At 52.6% G+C, this 21,417-nt stretch overlaps 2 protein-coding genes across 6 annotated transcripts in view; both read right to left on the bottom strand.

Annotated features, from left to right (window-relative positions):
• Positions 1 to 6,630, bottom strand: part of TMEM63A (transmembrane protein 63A) — a 39,529-nt gene extending 32,899 nt beyond the window's left edge. Inside the window, exons 1-2 of one of the 4 annotated variants that reach the window (XM_063596551.1) lie at positions 3,912 to 6,630; positions 805 to 995 (exon numbers count right to left, since the gene is read on the bottom strand). The gene's annotated coding sequence lies outside the window, so the exon portion shown is untranslated. Of the gene's footprint in view, positions 1 to 804; positions 3,370 to 3,911 lie in introns of those variants that run through there. The other 3 variants (XM_034947815.3, XM_008967793.5, XM_063596536.1) reach the window with 3 other exon arrangements.
• Positions 6,631 to 7,887: 1,257 nt separating this feature from the next.
• LOC100969502 (left-right determination factor 1) lies at positions 7,888 to 21,011 on the bottom strand. 2 transcript variants are annotated; one of them, XM_034947848.3, is made up of 5 exons: positions 20,844 to 21,011; positions 10,426 to 11,790; positions 9,395 to 9,641; positions 9,008 to 9,247; positions 7,888 to 8,699 (listed from the first exon to the last, which is right to left on the bottom strand). In XM_034947848.3, exons 2-5 carry the CDS (start codon positions 10,673 to 10,675, stop codon positions 8,336 to 8,338), a joined length of 1,101 nt encoding a protein of 366 aa, XP_034803739.2. In that variant the 5' UTR covers positions 10,676 to 11,790; positions 20,844 to 21,011; the 3' UTR covers positions 7,888 to 8,335. The 2 variants fall into 2 exon arrangements, with proteins under 2 accessions (XP_034803739.2, XP_054963492.2); XM_055107517.2 differs by lacking the exon at positions 20,844 to 21,011 and having other exon boundaries at positions 10,426 to 10,786; positions 11,419 to 11,788.
• Between the last annotated feature and the right edge of the window lie 406 nt (positions 21,012 to 21,417).

Below are 21,417 nucleotides of genomic sequence, written 5' to 3'. Positions count from 1 at the left end.
CTCTGCGCTTTCACACACACATACCCCTCCTGGGTACCATCAGTCTAACTGCAAGGCCCAGCATTTCCAAAGCAAACACTGCTCCAGGCTGGGTTGTTGACCCTTCCTTCCTGAGGCTCCTGGCGCCCCTGGTGAAGCTAATAGAAATCTCCAGTGTCTGTCCCCTGACACCAGAGGACCGGGAGTTAGTGTCCAAGTTCTCATGCTGTGGCTGAAGGGCCAGAACACATATTCAGCCTGGACTTGCTTAAGATCCTACCTGCCCAAATCTGGTAAATCTAGAATTCCCAGGGGATTTTTCGGCTAAGTCTGGTGCTTCTAGCTGTTACAGGGACAAAGATCTTGAGAACAAGAAGAAAAGATATAGAGAACCCAAACAGATGTTTGGATACCAGTAGTGCTGGTGAGGTGTGTATGTTGGGTAACCCCTAGGCCTGCAGTGCTGGGGACAATCACACATGGACACCTACCTACCTACCTACCTACCTACACACACACACACACACGCGAAGCACAAGAAGCATGAATGAGTGGAAAGCCCAAGAACATGGGAGCATCCCACAGACAGCCAAGTCACTTTCTCAACCTTCTAAGAGACTTGGCAATGGCTGGAGGTAGTGGGGGTTGTGATGCCAGAGTCATGGGGCTGCTGACTCTGAACAGAGTGTCACAAGAGTGACCTCTGGAACACAGATGTTCTTGGCTTCCCTTTAAAATCCCCCAGTGGCACCACCCAATGGAACACCCCAGCCCAACACTTCGAGGCCACCACCTACCCCTCCTCCTTCCTGTCCCCACACTTACCAGACACTAGGGGAAGGAAGGACTGTGGATGGGCCCGTTGGAGAGGTCCTCAGTTGGAGCTGTCTCTGGCAAAGGCAAAAGCAGCCCCGGCCACCTCCCAAGCTGCCAAGGGCCAGGCGTCGGGCCTAACACTCATGTCCTGCAGGGCTTTCCTGACCAGTGAGTCCTGGGGTACCAAACTGTAGACTTTCCTGAAGGATCACAGACACCAAGCATCACATGGGAGCCACCCTTTTCCAGTGTAGGGGTCTGGATGGAAACCCTCCAGCACACACCCGTGTATGCATGCTGCCCATATGGACCTTTAGGTTCTGCCCAGTGGGCTCCCTCCTGCCTGGATCTCTCCCCAAACTCCCAGAACTGGTTCTCCATCCATCAGTGCTCCTCTGTGTGACCCTACTCCTCCTTCCTCGGCCAGCACCACCTGTGGCCCCAGCCTCTCTCCTCTTCGCCAATGGCTCAAGGACCTGCTGGGTCTAGGGGAGCAGCCCTCTCCCACAGAAACCCTGGAGGCTGTGGGCTCACAGTAGGGCCCCAAGCAAAGGACTTCACCTGGGCCCCAAGGGCCAATGCTACTGGGGAGGCTCCCCACGGTTCCCCAAGAGCTAGAATCAGGAAAAGGGAACACAGCAGCATGAACAAGGAAGGCTTGAAAAGTGAAGTGGAAAGAAAAAACATCCCCATAAAATGCTCACAGAGGGAGCATTGTCCCTGGAAAGGGGAGGGTGCTGTGGTGGTGCTGGGAGTGGCATACCCTCGCCAATGCTGCAGAGAAGGAGAGAGGCCTCTGCGGAGGGAAACACCTGTGGCTCCTCTTCCCCCTTCCTCCAGCCCCAGTCATGCCTCTAAGTTACTTGTCTCTTGCCAAATAGGCTTCCCAGAGTGGTTTGACAAAGTTTGATAAGAACTCAGGGAGGTGGCTAGCAAATACTATCAGCCTGAGACGGAGGTAAGGTCAGGTGGCCAGTCCTGTCTGCCCTCTCCGATGAGCACCCAGGTTAGGGTACAGCTCTGGGGACCCACAATCTCTCTCAGACCTTTCAGCTCAGTCCCAGCCTGTCCCTGCCCATTAGACACGTAAAGTCCAGATCCCCCTGAAACAGCTCCGTCCCTCTGGCTCTCCATGGGACAGCTCCTCTGCATCTTCACAAACAGGCACGCTCTGAGCGGGCAGCTGGGAACACAGACACCATGCGACAGTGCTGCCAGGCTGAGGAGAAGGCAGGGGGAGGGGAGCACCCAGCTGGCAGCTGTATAGAGGAGGCCAAACCAGCAGCTAGGCACTGTGGTTGAAGTGGCACTGCCTGGCTGAGAACCCCTGGCAATATTCAGTCATCCTAGATGTATGTGAATGCCTAGCACTTACCTGTGCCTTCCAGAAATTCTCCATTCATCCCCTTATTCCTACTCAATATGCCGAGGGTAGGAAAGCCAAGAATTACTGCTGAGGCCCAAGAGCCAGAGTGGGCAGCAGGTGACTTCACGCTCCCAACCCAAAGTTCAACCCATGTGCAGGCAAGCGTCTGATTGTGGCCAGTGGGAGAGGGCTAAATCCAACAGCTGGTCTAAATTTGCCAAAGTAAACTACCTATGCTAATCCACTGCCAGTCTCCATTGGCAGCAAGGACTGGCCTGGTGGCCAACTTGACAAGCTCTAGAAATACCAGCAGAATGTTGCAGGAAGTATATGGATATTGTTCGTTCTTGCAAGAAGGCCCGTACAAATTCAGGGTAATTTTATCATCACCAAATCTTTCAATCCTGTGATGACAATAGCGAAACTACAAGCAGCTCCAGGCCTTCTGCCTCAGGAGCTAACTCTGGTCTTTCAGATGCAGAATAAGGTTGCAAAGTAAAGTACAAACTTCTCCTTATGGCAACACCAAACAGGACCCAGTAACCCGGACAACTGTTTACCTCTACCCTGGAGCACAAAGGAAATGACACAGCCCCTGGCTGAAACCAGAGGCAGTGTGGCTCAGGGATTATGTGAGCAGGCTCTGGAGTTAGGGTCTCAGCACCACGCAGTTCAGACAAGCAGCCTAACCACTCTGTGCCTTGGCTTCCTTCGCCAGGAAATGCGAGTGATGACTTTCTCTCACGGAGCTGTTGGGAGGCACAGATCCCAAACAACACCTGTAAAGCACTTAGCCCAGGACCCGGCCTTAGCAAGCAATTAGAAGCTGTCTGCCTTTATTTTAAGTCACCCCTCCAGCTAATGGGAAACACAAGGGCAGGATCCCACCTGACGTCTTCTCTGTTAGAGCCCAACGAACAGCTAGGAGAGACCTTTGCCCCCACACTAAACAAAGGAGAGGGGCGTGAAGGGAAAAGGAGCCTCGGCTTCCGTTCATATCCCCCTTGAAGGCACAGCAGACTTGAGGATGACCTGAGAGGTGTCAAGGGAGGGTCAGTGGGTCCGCCACGCTGTCCACCCCTGCCCTTGAAGAGCACACCACCTGCCTGGGGCTGAATGACCAAGGCCCCTCCAGGGCCTCAGGTAGCTAGTCTTATCAGGTGCTGGAACCTTTGCGGATTTGGTTTCTTAGCAGAACTCGCCTCACCCTTTCCGCCCCCGCCCTTCCCCCCAGTCCCCGAGTCCCCAGCCTCCCTCCTCAGGACTCCGCCAAGGCTGCAGGAAGTGGTCACCCAGGAACAGCCCGAGGGTGGCCTCTGCCTTCCTGGCGTCAGGAGAGTCGGACGCTTGGCCCTTTCCCAGCCCGGCCTCGTATAGGGTCCGAGGAGCCCATAGCTGCACTCCTAGTTAGGTGGGAGGTCGGACTCCGCCGACAAATCCCAAAGAGAGGGGTGGGGAAGAAGGAGATACCAGCCCTGAAAGCGAAAAGCCGGAGAGGAAAGTCCTGAAAAGCCGCCAGGAATTCCCGAGGAGCGCAGGGCTGGAATGGGGGCGCTGCCCGGACCCTCTCCTCCCACCCAATCCCGCGTCGTCACCCCCTGCTTGGGGTCGGGGGCTCTGGGGTCTGCGTAGGCTGGGAGCCGTTCCGGAACCGGACACCTGGCGCGCACCCCGACGTGGACCCGGCCCCGCACGTCCCGGGAAAGGCGGAGGGTGCATTGCCCCTCCTCACGCCCCCTGTCCCCTGTACCTGCGGCGGCGGCGTGTCTGGCGGGACCCAGCAGCGCGGGGCGTGTTCCGACCACTTAAAAGTTACAAAGTGAAACTCCGGCGCCTCCTGCACATGCGCAGAGCTGCGGCCACCGCTTGCCCAATTTGGAGTCTTGGCCCGCGGCGGCGCAAGCCTGTACGCAGCTGACTGCGCCTCCCGCGGTGGCCCTCGGCGGTCCTCTGCCCCGGCCTGGCCTCCTGGTTGCCGCTCAGCCCCGCAGCTCCTCCCGGAGGTCTGCAAGCCCCGGACCGGCCAGCTCACGTCCAGGCTCCAAGAAGGGATCCGCCGGGGCGCACCCTCTTCCGTCCCCCGGCACGAGCCCAGTCTCTGGACGCCTCCGGGAGAACTGGGCCAAGCACAAGGTGGTCGCGGCGCAGGGAGAGCATCTGCAAACGTTGGTCCCTGTAGTGCTTTGAATTTCCCCGAAGAGCTCTTAGACCCGCCCCGGGAGAGTGGGGTTGCGGGGGTGGTAGCATGGGGAGCTCAGCAGGATTCAGCCCGCACCTCGGCTCCGGGTAGTCGGGGACCGCGCGGAGCGCCCTGCAAGAGGCCGCGGCTCCCCCGCCGCTGTAGAAGGCCGGACCGTGAAAGCCCGGAGGGTCTCCGTTCGGGCAAAAATGTGGGGGCGGGTCGCAGCATTTCCAACGCCCCCTGGGGCTAGTCCATTACTGCTCGAGCCAGGGCCGCCAAGGGCACCTACTCCAGCCCAGGTCCGAGAGCGCGGCATGCCTCCCGGCCGGGAGCCAAATGTTTCCAGGGAGCCGGTGGCCTCCACAACCGGACCGCAAGCTCGCGAGGGCAGGGCCGGCCCGCCGCGCCAGGGACTGCTGGGCGCTGCGCGGGAAGCGAGGCTGGGTTCGGGGAGGACCGCGCGCCCTGGGAATCAAGGAGCAAACCAACCCCTCCGCAGGCCCTTGTTTCCCTATCTGTGAAATGAGTGGTTGGACCAAAGCTTCCTCTCAGGTCCCTTCCAGCACCCCTCTCTGAGCTCTGAGCAGTCCTCACCCCACATGCATGCCTTTGCAGGTTCTCCGACCTCTCTTCCATTTCTGAGCTTTCATCATTTTCTGTAACGGCATAAAAATATCCTCCTTATTGCCGGGCGCGGTGGCTCATGCCTGTAATACCGGCACTTTGGGAGGCCGAGGTGGGCGGATCACCTGAAGTCTGGAGTTCGAGACCAGCCTGACCCGCATGGAGAAACCCCGTCTCTACTAAAAATACAAAATTAGCCGGGTGTGGTGGCACATGCCTGTAATCCCAGCTACTAGGGAGTCTGAGGCAGGAGAATCGCTTGAACCTGGGAGGCGGAGGTTACGGTGAGCTGAGATTTCACCATTGAACTCCAGCCTGGGCAACAAGAGCGAAACTCTGTCTCAAAAAAAAAAAAAAAAAAATCCTCCTTACCTCCCTGTCCCTGATTCTAGCGCCAGTCTGTGGCTGTCCAGGGGTGGGGTGGGGAGGGTCTCTTCCTGCCTCTCTCAGTTCTTTTCTGTCCCATCTGTCTTTCCCCTTCTCTCCCCAAAGCTCTAGCCACTAGTTATTTTCCAGGGTTTTTCCTCTGTGCCCCCCCAGTATCATCTCTGCCCTTGTCCCTCCATAGCTGCGCCTGGCCATCCCCCGTCCCTGCTCTCTTACCTCCACATCTGACGGTCTGCAGAGTCCTGGGTGTGGCCCCTGGACTCCCCGTTGGCTCCTTAGACTGTCCCTGTCCAATCTTCCTTCCACTCCCCACTCCCGCACCTGCCTGTCCTCCTTCCTTCCTCAATGAATGGTGCCCCCACCTGTCTGGTCTGTGCCATGGGTCCAGGCAAGTGCAAGGTTCCGGTCTTGGTAATTAGAATGCTGGAGCCACTGACAAAGATTTCAGAGAGAGAAAGGATTTCTAAATTTGTTCTTGAGTAGGTTAAGGTTATTTCAAAATCAAGAGAAGGCCTTGATGGATCGAAATGTGAGTTGAGATAGCCACAGCCTTTGTTATGTCAGTTGTGTGAAGTGCTTGTAAAATCACTATTTTATTTTTTAATTTTTAATTAATTATTTACTTATTGAGACAGAGTCTCACTCTGTCGCCCAGGCTGTAGTACAGTGGTGTGATCTCAGCTCACTGCAACCTCCACCTCCTGGCTTCAAGCGATTCTCCTGCCTCAGCCTCCCAAGTAGCTGGGATTATAGGCATGTGCCACCACACCCGGCTAATTTTGTACTTTTAGTAGAGATGGGGTTTCTCTATGTTGGTCAGGCTGGTCTCAAACTCCCAACCTCAGGTGTTCCTCAGGATTACAGACGTGAGCCACCGCGCCCAGCTGCACAGCTCTTACAGCTATAAATTCCAGATCCTCTGAAGCTTTATTTTCTTCTCTAAGTATAGATGATAATTTTGATCACAGATTTTATTTTGATGCAAGTAGGATTGGAATAAAGCCCAGTCACTATGCCCAGGAAAGTCAAAGTGTCAAGAACAAAAAAATTTCAGTATTGGCCCGGCGCGGTGGCTCATGCCTGTAATCCCAGCACTTTGGGAGGCCGAGGTGGGCGGATCACAAGGTCAGGAGATAGAGACCATCCTGGCTAACATGGTGAAACCCCATCTCTACTAAAAATACAAAAAAATTAGCCGGGCGTGGTGGCGGGCACCTGTAGTCCCAGCTACTCGGGAGGCTAAGGCAGGAGAATGGCGTGAACCCATGAGGCGGAGCTTGCAGTAAGCCGAGATCGCGCCACTGCACTCCAGCCACTGTACTCCAGCCTGGGCGACTCCGTCTCAAAAAAAAAAAAAAAAAAAAAAAAAGAAATTTCTGTATCAATTCTGGGAGGGCAGGTACCATAGATTCTAGAATCAGAATGCATTTTATTTTTATTTATTTTATTTTTGAGACAGAATCTCACTCTATTGCCCAGGCTGGAGTGCAGTGGTGTGATCTCAGCTTACTGCAACCTCCGCCTGCTGGGTTTAAGCGATTCTCATGCCTCAGCCTCCTGAGTAGCTGGAATTACAGACGCACACCACCATGCCCAGCTAATTTTTGTATTTTTAGTAGAAATGCACTCTCACCATGTTGGCCAGGCTGGTCTTGAACTCCTGGCCTCAAGTGATCCGCCCACCTCGGCCTCCCAAAGTGCTGGGATTACAGAAGTGAGCCATCGTGCTGGCCCTGAAAGCATTTTAATCCTAGTTTCATGTATTACCTAACCAAGATCTTTACCAAGTCTTGGCCAACTCAAGCTCTTTCCTTAGTTTTACAATCAGGTTGACCTAATCTCTGTAGAACTTTCTGCTCCTTCCTCAATTTGCAGAGCTTTGATTAAAATGGAAAATTACAGCCGGGCACAGTGGCTTGTGCCTGTAATCCCAGCCCTTTGGGAGACTGAGGCTGCCGAATGACTTGAGGTCAGGAGTTCCAGACCAGCCTGGGCAACATGGCAAAACCCCATCTCTACTAAAAATACAAAAAATTAGGCCAGGTGCAGTGGCTCACGCCTGTAATCCCAGCACTTTGGGAGGCCGAGGCAGGCGGATCATGAGGTCAGGAGGTTGAGACCATCCTGGTTAACACAGTGAAACCCCGTCTCTACTAAAAAATACAAAAATTTAGCCAGGCATGGTGGCAGGCACCTGTAGTCCCAAGCTACTCGGGAGGCTGAGGCAGGAGAATGGTGTGAACCCGGGAGGCAGAGCTTGCAGTGAGCCAAGATAGCGCCACTGTACTCCAGCCTGGGCGACAGAGCTGTCTCAATAATAATAATAATAAAAATACAAAAAATTAGCTTGGCGTGGTGGTACATGCCTGTAATCCCAGTTACTCAAGATGCTAAGGCATGAGAATCGCTTGAACCTGGAAGGCGGAGGCTGCAGTGAGCCGAGATTGGGCCACTGCACTCCCGCCTGGGTGACAGAGTGAGACTCTGTCTCAAAAATAATTAATTAATTAAAATAAAATAGAAAATTACAAAATTATAGATTAAAATGTGTTTTATTCATGTTTTACAAAGTCTTTATTATCTGGATTGGGGATGCACAACCCACACTTAACCCCAGGTCTTAGGTCCAGAGTGGTGGTGGAGGACTTTAGCCCAGATCCAGTGACAGGACAAGTAAACAATGACACATTGGGGTTTCTGCCCTCAGGTTACAGTATCTCCACATGTAAGTGCTTAGAATATAGTGCAGTGAATAATAAGAATAGAGAAAACTGAGCAAGGGCTCTCCAGTGGCCAAGGATTCTCATTCCTGAGAAGCAAAAATTAGGTGAGGTAACTTGTCAGAGGAAGCAAATTCAGGGCTCACTAGAGAGCACAGAGCATTTGTCCATCAGCAGTTCAGTCATCGCCAGCTCTCCTGGTACCCTAGAACACTTCAGAAACACACACAAGTCAAGTCCTTCGATGGCTATACTAGGCGCCTATGGCTGGAGCCTCCTTGGCACGAGCGCACCATCCGAGGCACAGCTGCACTTCTGCACCCTCATGTTGGGCAGGCTGACCACCTGGGGCCTGGTCCTGCCTCCCTCCTTGATGCTGACGATCATGGGCAGCGAGGCAGTCTCCGAGGCGATGCACTGTCGAGGCCCCAGAAACGGCCACTTGAAGGCCAGGGCCTCCGGGGGCTGCCGGCAGGTGCCCACACACTCATAAGCCAGGAAGCCCGGGGGCTCCAGCACCCAGTTCTCGGCCCACTTCATCCCCTGCAGGTCAATGTACATCTCCTGGCGGCAGCAGCGGGTACCCTCGGTCATTGGTGCTTCAGGGTCACAGTCGCCCTGAGCTCTGTGTGGGCAAAGAGAGCAGGGTCAGCGGTCAGCTGGGAGGGCTGAGGTCAGAGGGCGTCTGGGATGGAGATTTATGATCCACCTCTCAACTTCAAAAAGCTGGATGTTTGTGATATAGGATGGACAGCTAGAAATAACTTGAAAATTAATAACCAATATTTACAGAGGATCTCCTAAGAGTCAGAGGAAGAACTGTATACATTGTCTCATTCATTCCCACAGCACTCTGAAAAGTTGTCCATTTCAAAATAAATGTAATTGCCTGTCTCTTTATTCCGGCTTACCAGTTTGACCCTCAGCACCTACCCATAGTCCCCAAGGTCCAGGGTGTGCAGCTCCAGCTGGGGCTCCCCAAGCCCGGCTGGCGCCCCCTGCGAGGCAAAGCGGACCAGCTTGTGGGCGCCGGACGCCAGCGGGCCCAGATGTTCCCTCTGCACCGACACCTGTAGCAGCAGCGGCTGCCGGGGCCGGCTCAGCTGCTGCCAGAAGTTCACGGCCTCGGTCACGTCGAAGGCCTTCCAGCCGCTCTCGTGGACGGACACCAGCCTGAGACATGACACAGAGACCCAGCGCCGCTTGAGGGCGGGGACTGGGACGGGCCCCGAGGACCCCGCACCGCCCCCCCGCGTCCCCGCCCCCAAGCCGGGCCTAGCAGCGCCCTCCCCCTACCCTGCGCGCCCGCGCGACCCCCACCTGGAGTCGATGAGGGAGGTGCGGTTGGAGCCGTCGTCGCGGACGCGCAGCCACTCGACGGTCACCCGGGCCCAGGCGCTGCGCGGGGACAGCCGCCCGTGCCTGTGCAGCGCGGCCTTGGGGACCGGCTCCTGGAAGAGCCGCAGCACGGCCTGCACCAGCTCGCTGTTGGGCGGCAGCCGCTGCTCCATGCCGAACACCAGCAGGTGTGTGCTGGCCTCCGACGCCAGGAACCTGCCGGCCACCTCTGGGGACAAGAGCAGGGTCAGCAGGGCCTCCCCCGACTCCAGGGGAGCTCTGAGGATGGCAGGGCCACTGAGCTGGCAGCCAGGCTAGGAGACACCGGCCCTGTTCTATCTCTGGGGCAAACCCAGTTTACAAATCTCCCTTGGATCTGGGCCTTGTTTAGTAACAATTTCCATCCAGCAGGCAGGGGCGCCTGTGGGACCCTAGCTAGCAAGTTTGCCTCAGCTGAGATGCTGGGAGCAGAATCCTCACCCAGGTGCCTGGCATTGGGTCTAGCTCTGGGCACTGAGGAGCTAGGGAGGCGAGAGGCTGCAGGAGGATTCAGGCCGGCTGCAGGAGGATTCAGGCCCGCTGCACCCCTGACAGCCAGGTATAACCCAGGTTGTCTACTCAAGTGCAGTATTTTTCAGTTACCCAAACACGCTTCTATTTACAATGACTCATTTTGATGTTCACAATGCTGGAAGATGGGCAAGACATAGTTATACCCCAGTTCCATGTGAGCAAATGGTTGTGAGATGATTTTAAAGCAATATGCTCCAAGTAGAACTCAGACCAGAGTGGCAGTACGAAAACAGACCCCCGGAGTCCTGACTGCATGCACCGCTGCATGCGGAGGCCCCGCCATCCTCACAGGCCCGGCCCCACCTCACTGCCCCTTAGACCGTGGCCCTCACCCAGCCTCCCACAGACCTCTGCAAGGCCAGGAGCCCTTTGACACCACCGGAGTGGGCACCTCTGACCTGCCCCATGGGACCAGGGGCAGCAGGGAGGGAGGGTCTCACCTCGGAAGCTCTGGCTGAACCTCTTTCCGCGGGAGCGGTCCCCGTGGCTGCGCTGCAGCAGGGCCACGTACTGGGCCCTCACGTGGGTGGGGATGACCAGCTCCTCCATGTCGGCCCTGTCCAGGGTGGGCACCTCTCTGAGCTGCAGCTGCCGCAGCAGGCTGCCCAGGAGCTGCTCCCCGGTCAGGGCGGCCCCGGGGCTGGCCAGGGGCAACACCCAGAGTGTCCAGCAGAGCCACAGGGGCTGCATGGTGCTGCCCTGGAGGAGCAGGAGGCAGAGTGGGGCTGTCCCTTGAGAAGGCTGCAGGAGGGTCTCAGGCAGCTGGATGTGCTGAGAGCCAAGCCTGGGCAGCTTTATAGCCTGGGGTGGAGGGAGGAGGTAGGGAGTGGGGAGGGAAGGAGGGAGGGAGGTCACACCCCTGAGACCTCCTGGAAGCTCACAGCCAGACGGGTCCCTGAGCTGGGAGGAGGGGGCTGTCTAGATAGGGCAAGTCTGTCTGGGCTGTGAACAGCTGGCTACAGCTGTCTATACAATGGTCATGAACCCCTAATGTGGGTTGAGGCCTGACCAGTTAAATTAAAAAGCTCATTTCCTAGAGTAGAGGTGGGGCTCTCGTTCTCTGCAAGAGGCTCAGTTCCCCCAGCTGCTGGTAAGTGGACCTAGAGTCTTGTTCCTTGCTGCAACCAAACAACTGACAGGAACCAGAATGGCTTGGGCAACGCCAGGGCTCTCTAAGGACCAATCCAGTCTGCAGGGATGAGCATCCGGGCCCGTGCCCAGAGGGTCCTGGGGCCTCATGAGATCCTGAGCTGGTGGTCCCCAGTTGTGAAACCAGATTTCCCACTGTTCTGGGGGGACCTTCCTAGGCAAGGGAGCCTAGGAGCATTTAGTTCCAACGGGGTTTTGTCCAATAAGGAAGGAGCCTCATCCTCTCCCTCATCCCTGCTGTTCACAGAATTAGAGTTTAGAGTTGAAAGGAATATCCAGGCTACCTTCTCCCCCAATTTTTTTTTCTTTTGAGACAGAGTTTCATTCTTGTTGCCCAGGCTGGAGTACAATGGCACAGTCTCGGCTCACGGCAACCTCTCCCAATTTTTGAGCTGAAAAAAAACCGAGGCTCAGAGGTGTCAACTTCCTGAAGCTCACAAAGTTAATGATCAATGTCCATATAAAGTCAGGTCTTGCAATTCACAAAGTTCTTGGCACACTCAAATTATTTACAGCCTAGTTTTGATCTATGCCCTAAAGGGAGCCAGGTGGTCTCAATCCAGGTGATCAGGTCTAGGCTGGGGCAGGGGGACAATCCCCCAAGACAGAGGACCCCTATCCCGAATGTGGATTTGTGAGCTGGTTGAAGAGTTTTGCTGGGGAAATAAAACATTTGGGTGATCAGCCAGGGGTAGGGCTACCAGATAAAATACAAGGCACTATTTGGGACATAATTATACCAAAAAAATTATTCATTGTCTACCTGACATTCAAATTTCACCGGAGTCCTATATTTTTATTTGCTAGATCTGACAATGAAAAATAAAACAAATGTGGATTGGGAGACTGTTTACAATGGTCTGAAGTGTTGCCAGGAGGGAGGGCAGCCCCACCCTTTGTCATGCAGAAGAAGGAGCCTGGCTTCCCCAACCATCCCCACCTGGGTCTGCCCAGATTGGGCTTGAGATGGTAAAGTGGCCCCAGAACCAGATCTTCTATCTAAGGGAGGAGAGCGGGGCAAGGGAATGAGTGATCCCTACCCTGACTCAGAGCACATTTGGACCTGGCCCTCGGCCCAGAGCTAAGGGCACTGGAGGGCAGTGGTCTGGCCATGCTGGGGAGAGGGGGAGGGGGCCCAGGTAGGAGGGTGGATGAGGAGTGGGGCCCTGTGCCCTCGAACACCCTCCTGCCCCTGGTGGGCCAGGATGTGACCCCAACCAGAGGCCAGGTTGCCAAGTGAGAGCCATGGGAAAACATGGGGGTCAGAGGTCATCCTGGGGCCTCCATGGATGGGGATGAGCTGGACTCAGGCCTGGGCTCTGACGTCAGCAAAGCTAAGAGTCCAGCAGTGGAGTGGCTTCTAAGTCAGAGCCCAGCATCTAGGGTCTCCAGGGTGGCTTTTGCCCCCTTCCTGGGCAGGGGCAGATACTTCTGAGAGTGCTCAGGAAATGCCCCAAGGCCAGTCCAGGTGTCCTGGGCTGCCCCAACCCACACCATCAACCTCCCTGACCCCAGGCCTGGGGGCCCATGTGGCTCCTTGGTGGTTCCAGGCACCCCCTGTGTGGGCACTTCCTGTTCTCCCAAAGTAGCTCAGACTCTGGCATCATCAGGGGTCCTTCCCTGGGGCTCTGTCTGGGCTGAGGAGGGTGGGAAACAAACCAGGAATAGGGACCCGTTTCAGTTCATCCAGCGCCTTTGTGTGGTGGGCACATCTTGCCAGACAGCAACAACTCAAGCATGGCCTGGGAAGGACCCTTTGTCCCTTGGTGATGTTTGTTCAGTGTTCCAAGCTATGGACCCTGGGAATGGCCAACCTGGATGTTTAATTATGTTTAACTATGAAGAACGTCAGGCCCCTGGCCTGTTACTTGGAACACAGGCTGTACAAGGAACAGAGGTCCATTGTTTTGAGGTAGGTGGAGGCTGCTAAGTAGAGGTTGCTAGATGGAAGTTGCAATGTGAAGGTTTTGGGCTGGGCGTGGTGGCTCACGCCTATAATCCCAGCACTCTGGGAGGCCAAGGTGGGCGGATCACTTGAGGTCAGGAATTGGAGCCTAGCCTGGCCAACATGGCAAAACCTCGACTCTACTAAAAATACAAAAATTACCTGGGCTTGGTGGCGGACGCCTGTAGTCCCAGCTAGTCAGGAGGCTGAGGCAGGAGATGCGCTTGAACCCGTGAGGCAGAGGTTGCAGTGAGCCGAGATTGCACCACTGCGCTCCAGCCTGGGTGACAGAGTGAGACCCTGTCTCAAAAAAAGCCAACCAAACAAACAAAAGTTGCAATGTGAAGGTTTCTACATGACCTGCACACTTTTCACAAATGGCAGCGGTTGCTCCTGTCCAGCCTGCCACTCCTGGACTTCCCCCTGTGCGTATGTCCCTTGAATAAAGCTCATGTCTTGCCTGCTGTCTCTGGGTCTTTTCTTTGGTCTCTCCAAGGTGGTGCCCTCCCAGCTTGCCTGCTTGGGGGTCCAGCATGACACCCTTCTTGGCAAGAGTGAGTTCAAACCTTGCTATGCCACTCACATTTACTAGCTGTGTGGCCTCTGGCAGGTTTTCTTTTACTTTTTCAAATTAATTTTTTAATATTATTCTTTTTTATTTATTTATTTATTTTTTGAGATGGAGTTTCGCTCTTGTTGCCCAGCCTGGAGTGCAATGGTGTGATCTTGGCTTACTGCAACCTCCGCCTCCTGGGTTCAAGCGATTCTCCTGCCTCAGCCTCCTGAGTAGCTGGGATTACAGGCGCCCACCACCATGCCTGGCTAATTTTTTTGTATTTTTAGTAGAGACGGGGGTTTCACCATGTTGGCCAGTCTGGTCCCAAACTCCTGACCTCAGGTGATTTGCCCACCTCGGCCTCCCAAACTTCTGGGATTGCAAGCATGAGCCACCGCGCCCTGTCATATTTTTAAATTTTTTTTTCTGAGACGGGGGTCTCACTATGTTGGCCAAGTTGGTCTTGAACTCTTGGCTTCAAGCCATTCTCCTGCCTTGGCTTCCCAAAGTGCTAGGATTACAGGTGTGAGCTACCACACCCAGCCACTGGCAGGTTTTCCACATTCTTCAATACAATACGTTTCCACCTATAAAATGGGAATAATGTATTTTTCTTGCAGTGTTTGTATTAATTGAGATATCTACAGGGTGCCTAGCACAGCCTCTTGGTACACACTAGGTGACCAATAAATAGTAGGAGTCTCTTATACTGTTAGTAATTTTTTAAATGTTTAAATTTTTTAAATTGTGTGTTAACATTGTTTCTTTTTTTCTTTTTTCTTTTCTTTTTTTCTTTTTATTTTGTTTCCTTTTTCTTTTTTGTCCTCTGGTGTTGAAACTGAATTTTTTTGGTTTTTTTTTGGTTTTGTTTTGTTTTGTTTTTTGTTTTTTTTCTTGAGATGGAGTCTCGCTCTGTCGCCCAGGCTGGAGTGCAGTGGCACAATCTCGGCTCACTGCAAGCTCCGCCTTCCGGGTTCACGCCATTCTCCTGCCTCAGCCTCCCAAGTAGCTGGGACTACAGGCGCCCACCACCGCGCCCGGCTAATTTTTTTGTATTTTTAGTAGAGACGGGGTTTCACCATGTTAGCCAGGATGGTCTGGATCTCCTGACCTCGTGATCCGCACATCTCCCCCTCCCAAAGTGCTGGGATTACAGGCTTGAGCCACCGCGCCCGGCCTTGTTTTTGTTTGTAATTAATACAAATAGCACAACTTTCAAAAGATAGGAAAGGGAATATGGAAGAATGTCAGTCTCTTTTTGTTCCTCATCTGCACATTTTTATTTTATTTTTATTTATTTATTTTTTGAGACAAGGTCTCACTCTGTTGCTTAGCCTGGAGTGCAGTGGTGCCATCTCAGCTCATTGCAGCCTCAACCTCTTGGGCTCAAGGGATCCTCCCGCCTCAGTCTCCCGAGTAACTGGAACCACAGATGTGCACCACCACACCCAGCTGAATTATTATTATTATTATTTTGAGATAGAGTCTCACTGTGTTGCCTAGGCTGGAGTGCAGTGGCAGGATCTCGGCTCACTGCAACCTCCACCTCCCAGGTTCAAGAGATTTTCCTCCTCCAGGGTTCAAGAGATTCTGCTGTCTTAGCCTCCCAAGTAGCTGGGATTACAGGTACCCACCACCACGCCCGGCTAATTTTTGTATTTTTAGTAGAAATGGGGTTTCACCAGGTTGGCCAGGCTGGCCTCGAACTCCTGACCTCAGATGATCTGCCCATCTCCGCCCCCTCAAAGTGCTGGGATTACAGGCATGAGCCACCGTGCCCAGCCAAAATTTTTTATGCTTTGTAAAGAGGAAGTCTTGCCGTGTTGCCCAGACTGGTCTCAAACTCCTGGGTGCAAGTAATTCTCCTGTCTCAACCTCTGGAGAAGCTGGGAACATAGGTGTGTGCCATCATGCTCAGCTTATGTTAATGTTTTTGAGAACTGTTTGTTCATACCTTGTGTCAATTTTCTACTGAGTTGTTTTTTCTTATTGATATGTAGACACTTTATATATCAGGGACATTAGCCTTTTCTCTGTTATATGCATTGCAAATATTTCTCCCATGTATAATTTGTGTTTTATACTTTGTTTATGCTGTTTTTTTTTGTCATACTCTAATGTTTTTATTGAATTATGTTAAATTCACAGATTAGGAAGCACTGGCATTTTCTCATCTAAGAACACAGTTTGCCTTTCCTCATGGTTTGTCTTATGTCTTACATATAACTTGTTAAAACATCTTATAAATAACTTGTTAAATCAACTCCTGGGTAGTTTGCTTTTCATTTGTATTGAAGATGGGATTTTTTTATACCATCACACTGCTTAAGTGTTGTTTGTGTCATTAAAGACTTGATTTCTTTTTCTTTTTCTTTTTTTGAGACAGAGTCGCTCTGTCGCCCAGGCTGGAGTGTAGTGGCACGATCTCTGCTCACTGCCACCTCCACCTCCCAGGTTCAAGTGATTCTCCTGCCTCAGCCTCTGAGTAGCTGGGATTACTGGCACACACCACCACACCTGGCTATTTTTTATTTTTAGTAGAGACAGGTTTTCATGGTCTTGAACTCCTGACCTCAAGTGATCCACCCGCCTAGGCCTCCCAAAGTGCTGGGATTACAGGCATGAGCCACTGTGCCCAGCCTGAAGATTTCAGGCTATGGTACCAATTGGTACATAGAAGTCCTCTTCAAACTTCTTACAAACAATAAGACATTCCAGTAAAGTGAGTTCAAAATTGGTGCATAGAAGACTTTACTGGAACTTCTTATTGTACCTAACAGTTCTTAGTTGATTTCTTGCATTTTCTAGGTACAAAATCTTAATATTTGCTACTAATAATTTAATTCCTCTTTTTCAAAGTTTATTCCTCTGGATTTTTTTTTCTATTGTTTAACTCCATTTAGTAGTTTTTCTAGAACAATATTCAATAAAAGTGATGATAATGGATAGCATTGTTTTGTCCTGGTTTTAATAGGACTCCTTTACTATTTCCCCATTGAGTATGAGCTTTACGGTTGAGCTAAATACATTTTATCATGTTAACGAAGTATCCATAATAGAATTTTTTAAAAATCAAGAACGGGCTGGGCGCGGTGGCTCCCACCTGTAATCCCAGCACTTTGGGAGGCCAAGGCGGGCGCATCACGAGGTCAAGAGCTCGAGACCAGCCTGACAAACGTAGTGAGACCCCGTGTCTACTAAAAATACAAAAATTAACTGGGTGTAGTGGCGCACGCCTGTGATCCCAGCTACTTGGGAGGCTGGGCAGGAGAATTGCTTGAACCCAGGAGGCGGAGGTTGCAGTGAGCCAAGATCGCACCACTGCATTCCAGCCTGGGCGACAGGGCAAGACTCCATCTCAAAAAAAAAAAAAAAAAAATCAAGAACGGGCCAAGCATGGTGGCTCATGCCTTAAATCCTAGCACTTTGAGAGTCCAAGGCAGAAGGATTGCTTGAGGCCAAGAGTTCAAGACCAGCCTGGGCAACATAGCAAGACCCCATCTCTACAAAAACATTTTTAAATTAGGTGTGGTGGTGTGCACTTAGCTACTCAGGAGGCTAAGACAGGAGGATCACTTGAACCCAGGAGGCTCAAGTGATCTAAGGCTGCAGTGAGCTATGATTGTGCCACTGCACTCCAGTCTGGGTGACAGAGTGAGACCCTATTTCTAAATAATAATAATAATAATAATAATGGATGTTGAGTAAAACCAATTTGATGAATATCTGGAGCAGTGAGAACTCTCAGCTATCACTGGTGAGAGCGTAAAGTGCTACACCACACTAGAGAACTTGGCAGTATTTACTACAGTTCAAGATACCAGGTAAACTTAAGACCCAATGGCCAGGCACCACGGCTCATGCCTATAATCCCAACACTTTGGGATGCTGAGGTATGAGGATGGCTTCAGGCCAGGAGTTCAAGACCAGCCTGGGCAACATAGCAAGACCTCATCTCTACTATAAAAAAAAATCAGCCAGGCATGGTGGCACACACCTGTAGTACTCCCAGCTACTCGGGAGGCTGAGGTGGCAGGATTGCTTGAGCCCAGGAGTTCGAGGCTTCAATGAGCCATGATTGCACCACTGCAATACAGCAGCCTGGGCAATAGAGCGAGACCCTGTCTCTTAAAAACAAAAAAGGGGCCGGGCACAGTGGCTCACGCCACTAATCACTGCAATTTGGGAGGCCGAGGTGGGCCAATCACCTGAGGTCAGGAGTCCGTGACCAGCATGGCCAACATGGTGAAAGTCCATCTCTACTAAAATTACAAAAATTAGCTGGGCGTGGCGATGGGCACTTGTAATCCCAGCTACTCGGGAGGCTGAGGCAGAAGAATCACTTGAACCCCCGTGGCGGGGTGGGGCACAGAGGTTGCAGTGAGCCGAGATCACGCCACTGCACTTCCAGCCTGGGCAAGAGAGTGAGACTCCATTTCAAAAAAAAAAAAAAAGAAAGAAAAAAGGCACAGTCATTTCATTCAGTTGGACAGAAATGCATGCATAAGATTGATGATACAGCAGCATTGTTTATAAGAGTCCAAACTGAAGCAACTCACCAAAAATATCCATCGACACTGTAAAGCACAAATAAAATGTAGTATAGTCTTATGGAATACTTTATGGCAAAGAAAATGAACCGAAACTGTCTACAACATTGGCAAATGTCACAAGCAGAACATTGAACAGAAGCCAGACATGAAAGATGAATACGATTCCATTTGTTTAAAATTCAAAACCATGCAGAAGTAGAGTGTGTAGAGATGGATTTGTTTGCTTTTGTGGGAAGGAAAAACAGTCATTTGCTAATTAATAGTGATAATTCTGCTCCTCATTTCTAATATTTACACCTCCGATTTTCTTCTACAGTTACTCATTTTGATTATGTGCAGTCATTGTATACAAACTTTTCAGGAAATACCCTCAGGCATGCAGAGAGCTGGAGGTGGAAATTATAAGAGGACCTGTGTCCCCTATATTCAGGGACCTATCCCACCAACACTCTGCCCTCCTAGCCCCAGGGCCTCATTGGGAAGTCTGTCTGCTGCCTAAGCGACCACAGTCCAGCCCAGCGTTTCAACACCACCCAGTGCTGGCAGCAACAGAAGCAAGTTGTCCCCTGGCAGATGAAGTAGGTGCCACTGGCTTCCCAATCTCCCTAGATCCAGGCCTGCCCTGTGTGTAGGGAGCTGCCCCCAGCTGCCCAGGCTCATGCAGTGAAGTTTGGTTTGTTTGTTCTCTTTGTGGCTTAAGTCATACCTCAGCTCCACTTATCAGTGAACCACTTCCTGTTGGGGAAAACACCTAGACGGTGTTTTGATTCCACCACATCTCTGTGGCAGCATAAACGTGCATACTGCCTTGTGCCATAGCAAAAGTGATTTCATGATTGACGGCTGCTCCTGCCACTCTCTCCACAGCTGACACTTTAGCCTCGACTTCCCTCCTTCCACGCCTCCTGAAAGCTGCTACTTCCCAGCATCTCCATCCAAAAACACCTCCTTTCCCTTTTCAAAGAAAAGTCTTTCCAGGATTGAGAAATGACAAAGAAGGCCGGGTGCGGTGGCTCAAACCTGTAATCCCAGCACTTTGGAAGGCCAAAGTGAGCAGATCACCTGAGGTCAGGAATTCGAGACCAGCCTGGGCAACATGGTAAAACCCTGTCTCTACTAAAAATACAAAAAATCAGCCAGGCATGGTGGCGGGTGCCTGTAATCCCAGCTTACTTGGGAGGCCGAGGCACGAGAATCCCTTGAACCTGGGAGGCAGAGGTTGCAATGAGCCGAGATTGCATCACTACACTCCAACCTGGGCAATAGAGCAAGACCCTGCCTCAAAAAAAAAAAATGTTCAAAAAGGAAAACACTCACATAAACCAGTCCCTGTCCTCAAATCTTGCCTTGAAGAAGGAAATTCTAGAAGCCATTCATCTCCATAAGCTCCTCTTCCGGCCTCCCTTTCTTTTCAATTACTTATGCAAATATTTGTTGATGATTCTGCCCCTTTTCAGTATCCTGAATGAACCTGAAGAGACAGGGGCAACCTCAACAACAGGAAGTACAGGTGCAGTGTGGGGACCTGGGCCAGGCAGGCACTCCGCAAAGGCGAGTTCCAGAGCCCACAGGTGCCCGAGCTGCCCTTGCAGTGGCTGGTTCCACAGTCACCTTCAGGAAGCCTGGTTTCTCCCCTCGCTTCACTTACCTCTCCTTTTCTCCTTCGCTGTCCCCCATGCCCTGAGAGGAAGGCATTGTTGACATTTCATAAAGGAGGCCCAGAGCATCTAAGATCCTTGCCCGAGGTCACAGATTGTTAACGAGAGCACTGTAGGGGGGCAGGGGAGGAGCAATCCTAGCTAGGTGACCTTGGACAAATTCATCATCTGCCAGTGCCTCAGCTTCCTTGACTATGAGATGGGGCATCAATTCTATCTATGCCCCGAGTACACAGTGAGGATTACATGCGTGCCAGGCAACCACACGGAGCCATCCTGGGCAACAAGTTCCAGCCACCACTGGGGCCTGGCTGCAAAGCGTCCTCTCTCACCATCTTTCGGAATCCAGCCGCTCCCGGCTTCACCAACTGACTTGTGGACGGCCTATCAGAGGGAGGGTCAGCGACTTGTCCAGGGCCACACAGCTGGTGAGTGGCACACTGGAGATTGAACTGAGAACTCACTCTTGCCAGGAAGGGGCTGGATGACCTGAAACATGGGTCTTTATTCCTGCCTCGTTCCCCACTGTCCTCCATGGGAGTCTGAGCTACTCAAGGACAACAGGGAGGGCCCACACAGGGCATGTCTGGAAACCCCAAGGAGCCACATGGGCCCTCAGGCCTGGGGTCAGGGAGGTTGATGGTGTGGGTTGGGGCAGCCCAAGACACCTGGACTGGCCTTGGGGTATTTCCTGAGCACTCTCAGTAGTGTCTGCCCCTGCCCAGGGAGGGGACAAAAGCCACCCTGGAGACCCCAGATGCTGGGCTCTGAATTAGAAGCCACTCCACTCCTGGACTCTTAGCTTTGCTGACCTCAGAGCCTAGGCCTGAGTCCAGCTCATCCCCACCCATGGAGGCCCCAGGATGACCTCTGACCCCTGTGTTTTCCCATGGCCCTCACCTGGCAACCTGGCCTCTGGTTGGAGTCACATCCTGGCCTATCAGGGGCAGGAGGGTGGCTGAGGGCACAGGGTCCCATTCCTCATCTGCCCTCCTACCTGGTCCTCCTCCTCCTCCCTGCATCATGTCCTCAAGTTCAGTCCCAGGGCCGGGCCCTCAGTGGGGGTGGTGAGCTTCCTCTCGTTCTCCCATTTCCTGCCCCCTGCTGCCCTCCAGGACAGCAGATGTGGCTTCAGGATGACTTCACAATTCCTGGCCTTTTGGGCCCTATCTGACCCTGCAGACCAGCCAGATCCCCCACCCCCACCCACCCACAGGCCTAGGAAGCCAGGCTCCTTCCTCTGCATGACAAAGGATGGGGCTGCCCTCCCTCCTGAGGACGCAACAGCCCATTGTAAACAGTCTCCCAATCCACATTCGCTTTCTTCTGGCTGATTGCCCAATTATTTTATTTCCCCAGCAAAACTCTTGAACCCATTGGAAATCCACATTCAGGAAAGAGGTCTCTGTTTGCAGAGGGATAATAGGTCTGGGGGCTTTGCCTTCAGTCTGCCCCTACTGATCTCCCTTGCCCTGGCCCACACCCAATCAGTCCTGTGAATTAATAGTGTCTTACCCTCTCTCCAACCCCTGGCCAGAAGGGTCCCAGGGTGTGAATTGCGTGTTACAAAC

The sequence above is a fragment of the Pan paniscus genome, chromosome 1, assembly GCF_029289425.2.
Source record: "Pan paniscus chromosome 1, NHGRI_mPanPan1-v2.0_pri, whole genome shotgun sequence".
Classification (NCBI taxonomy): domain Eukaryota; kingdom Metazoa; phylum Chordata; class Mammalia; order Primates; family Hominidae; genus Pan; species Pan paniscus.
The sequence above is the reverse complement of the archived record's forward strand: the minus strand, read 5'-3'. Positions and strand labels throughout refer to the sequence as shown.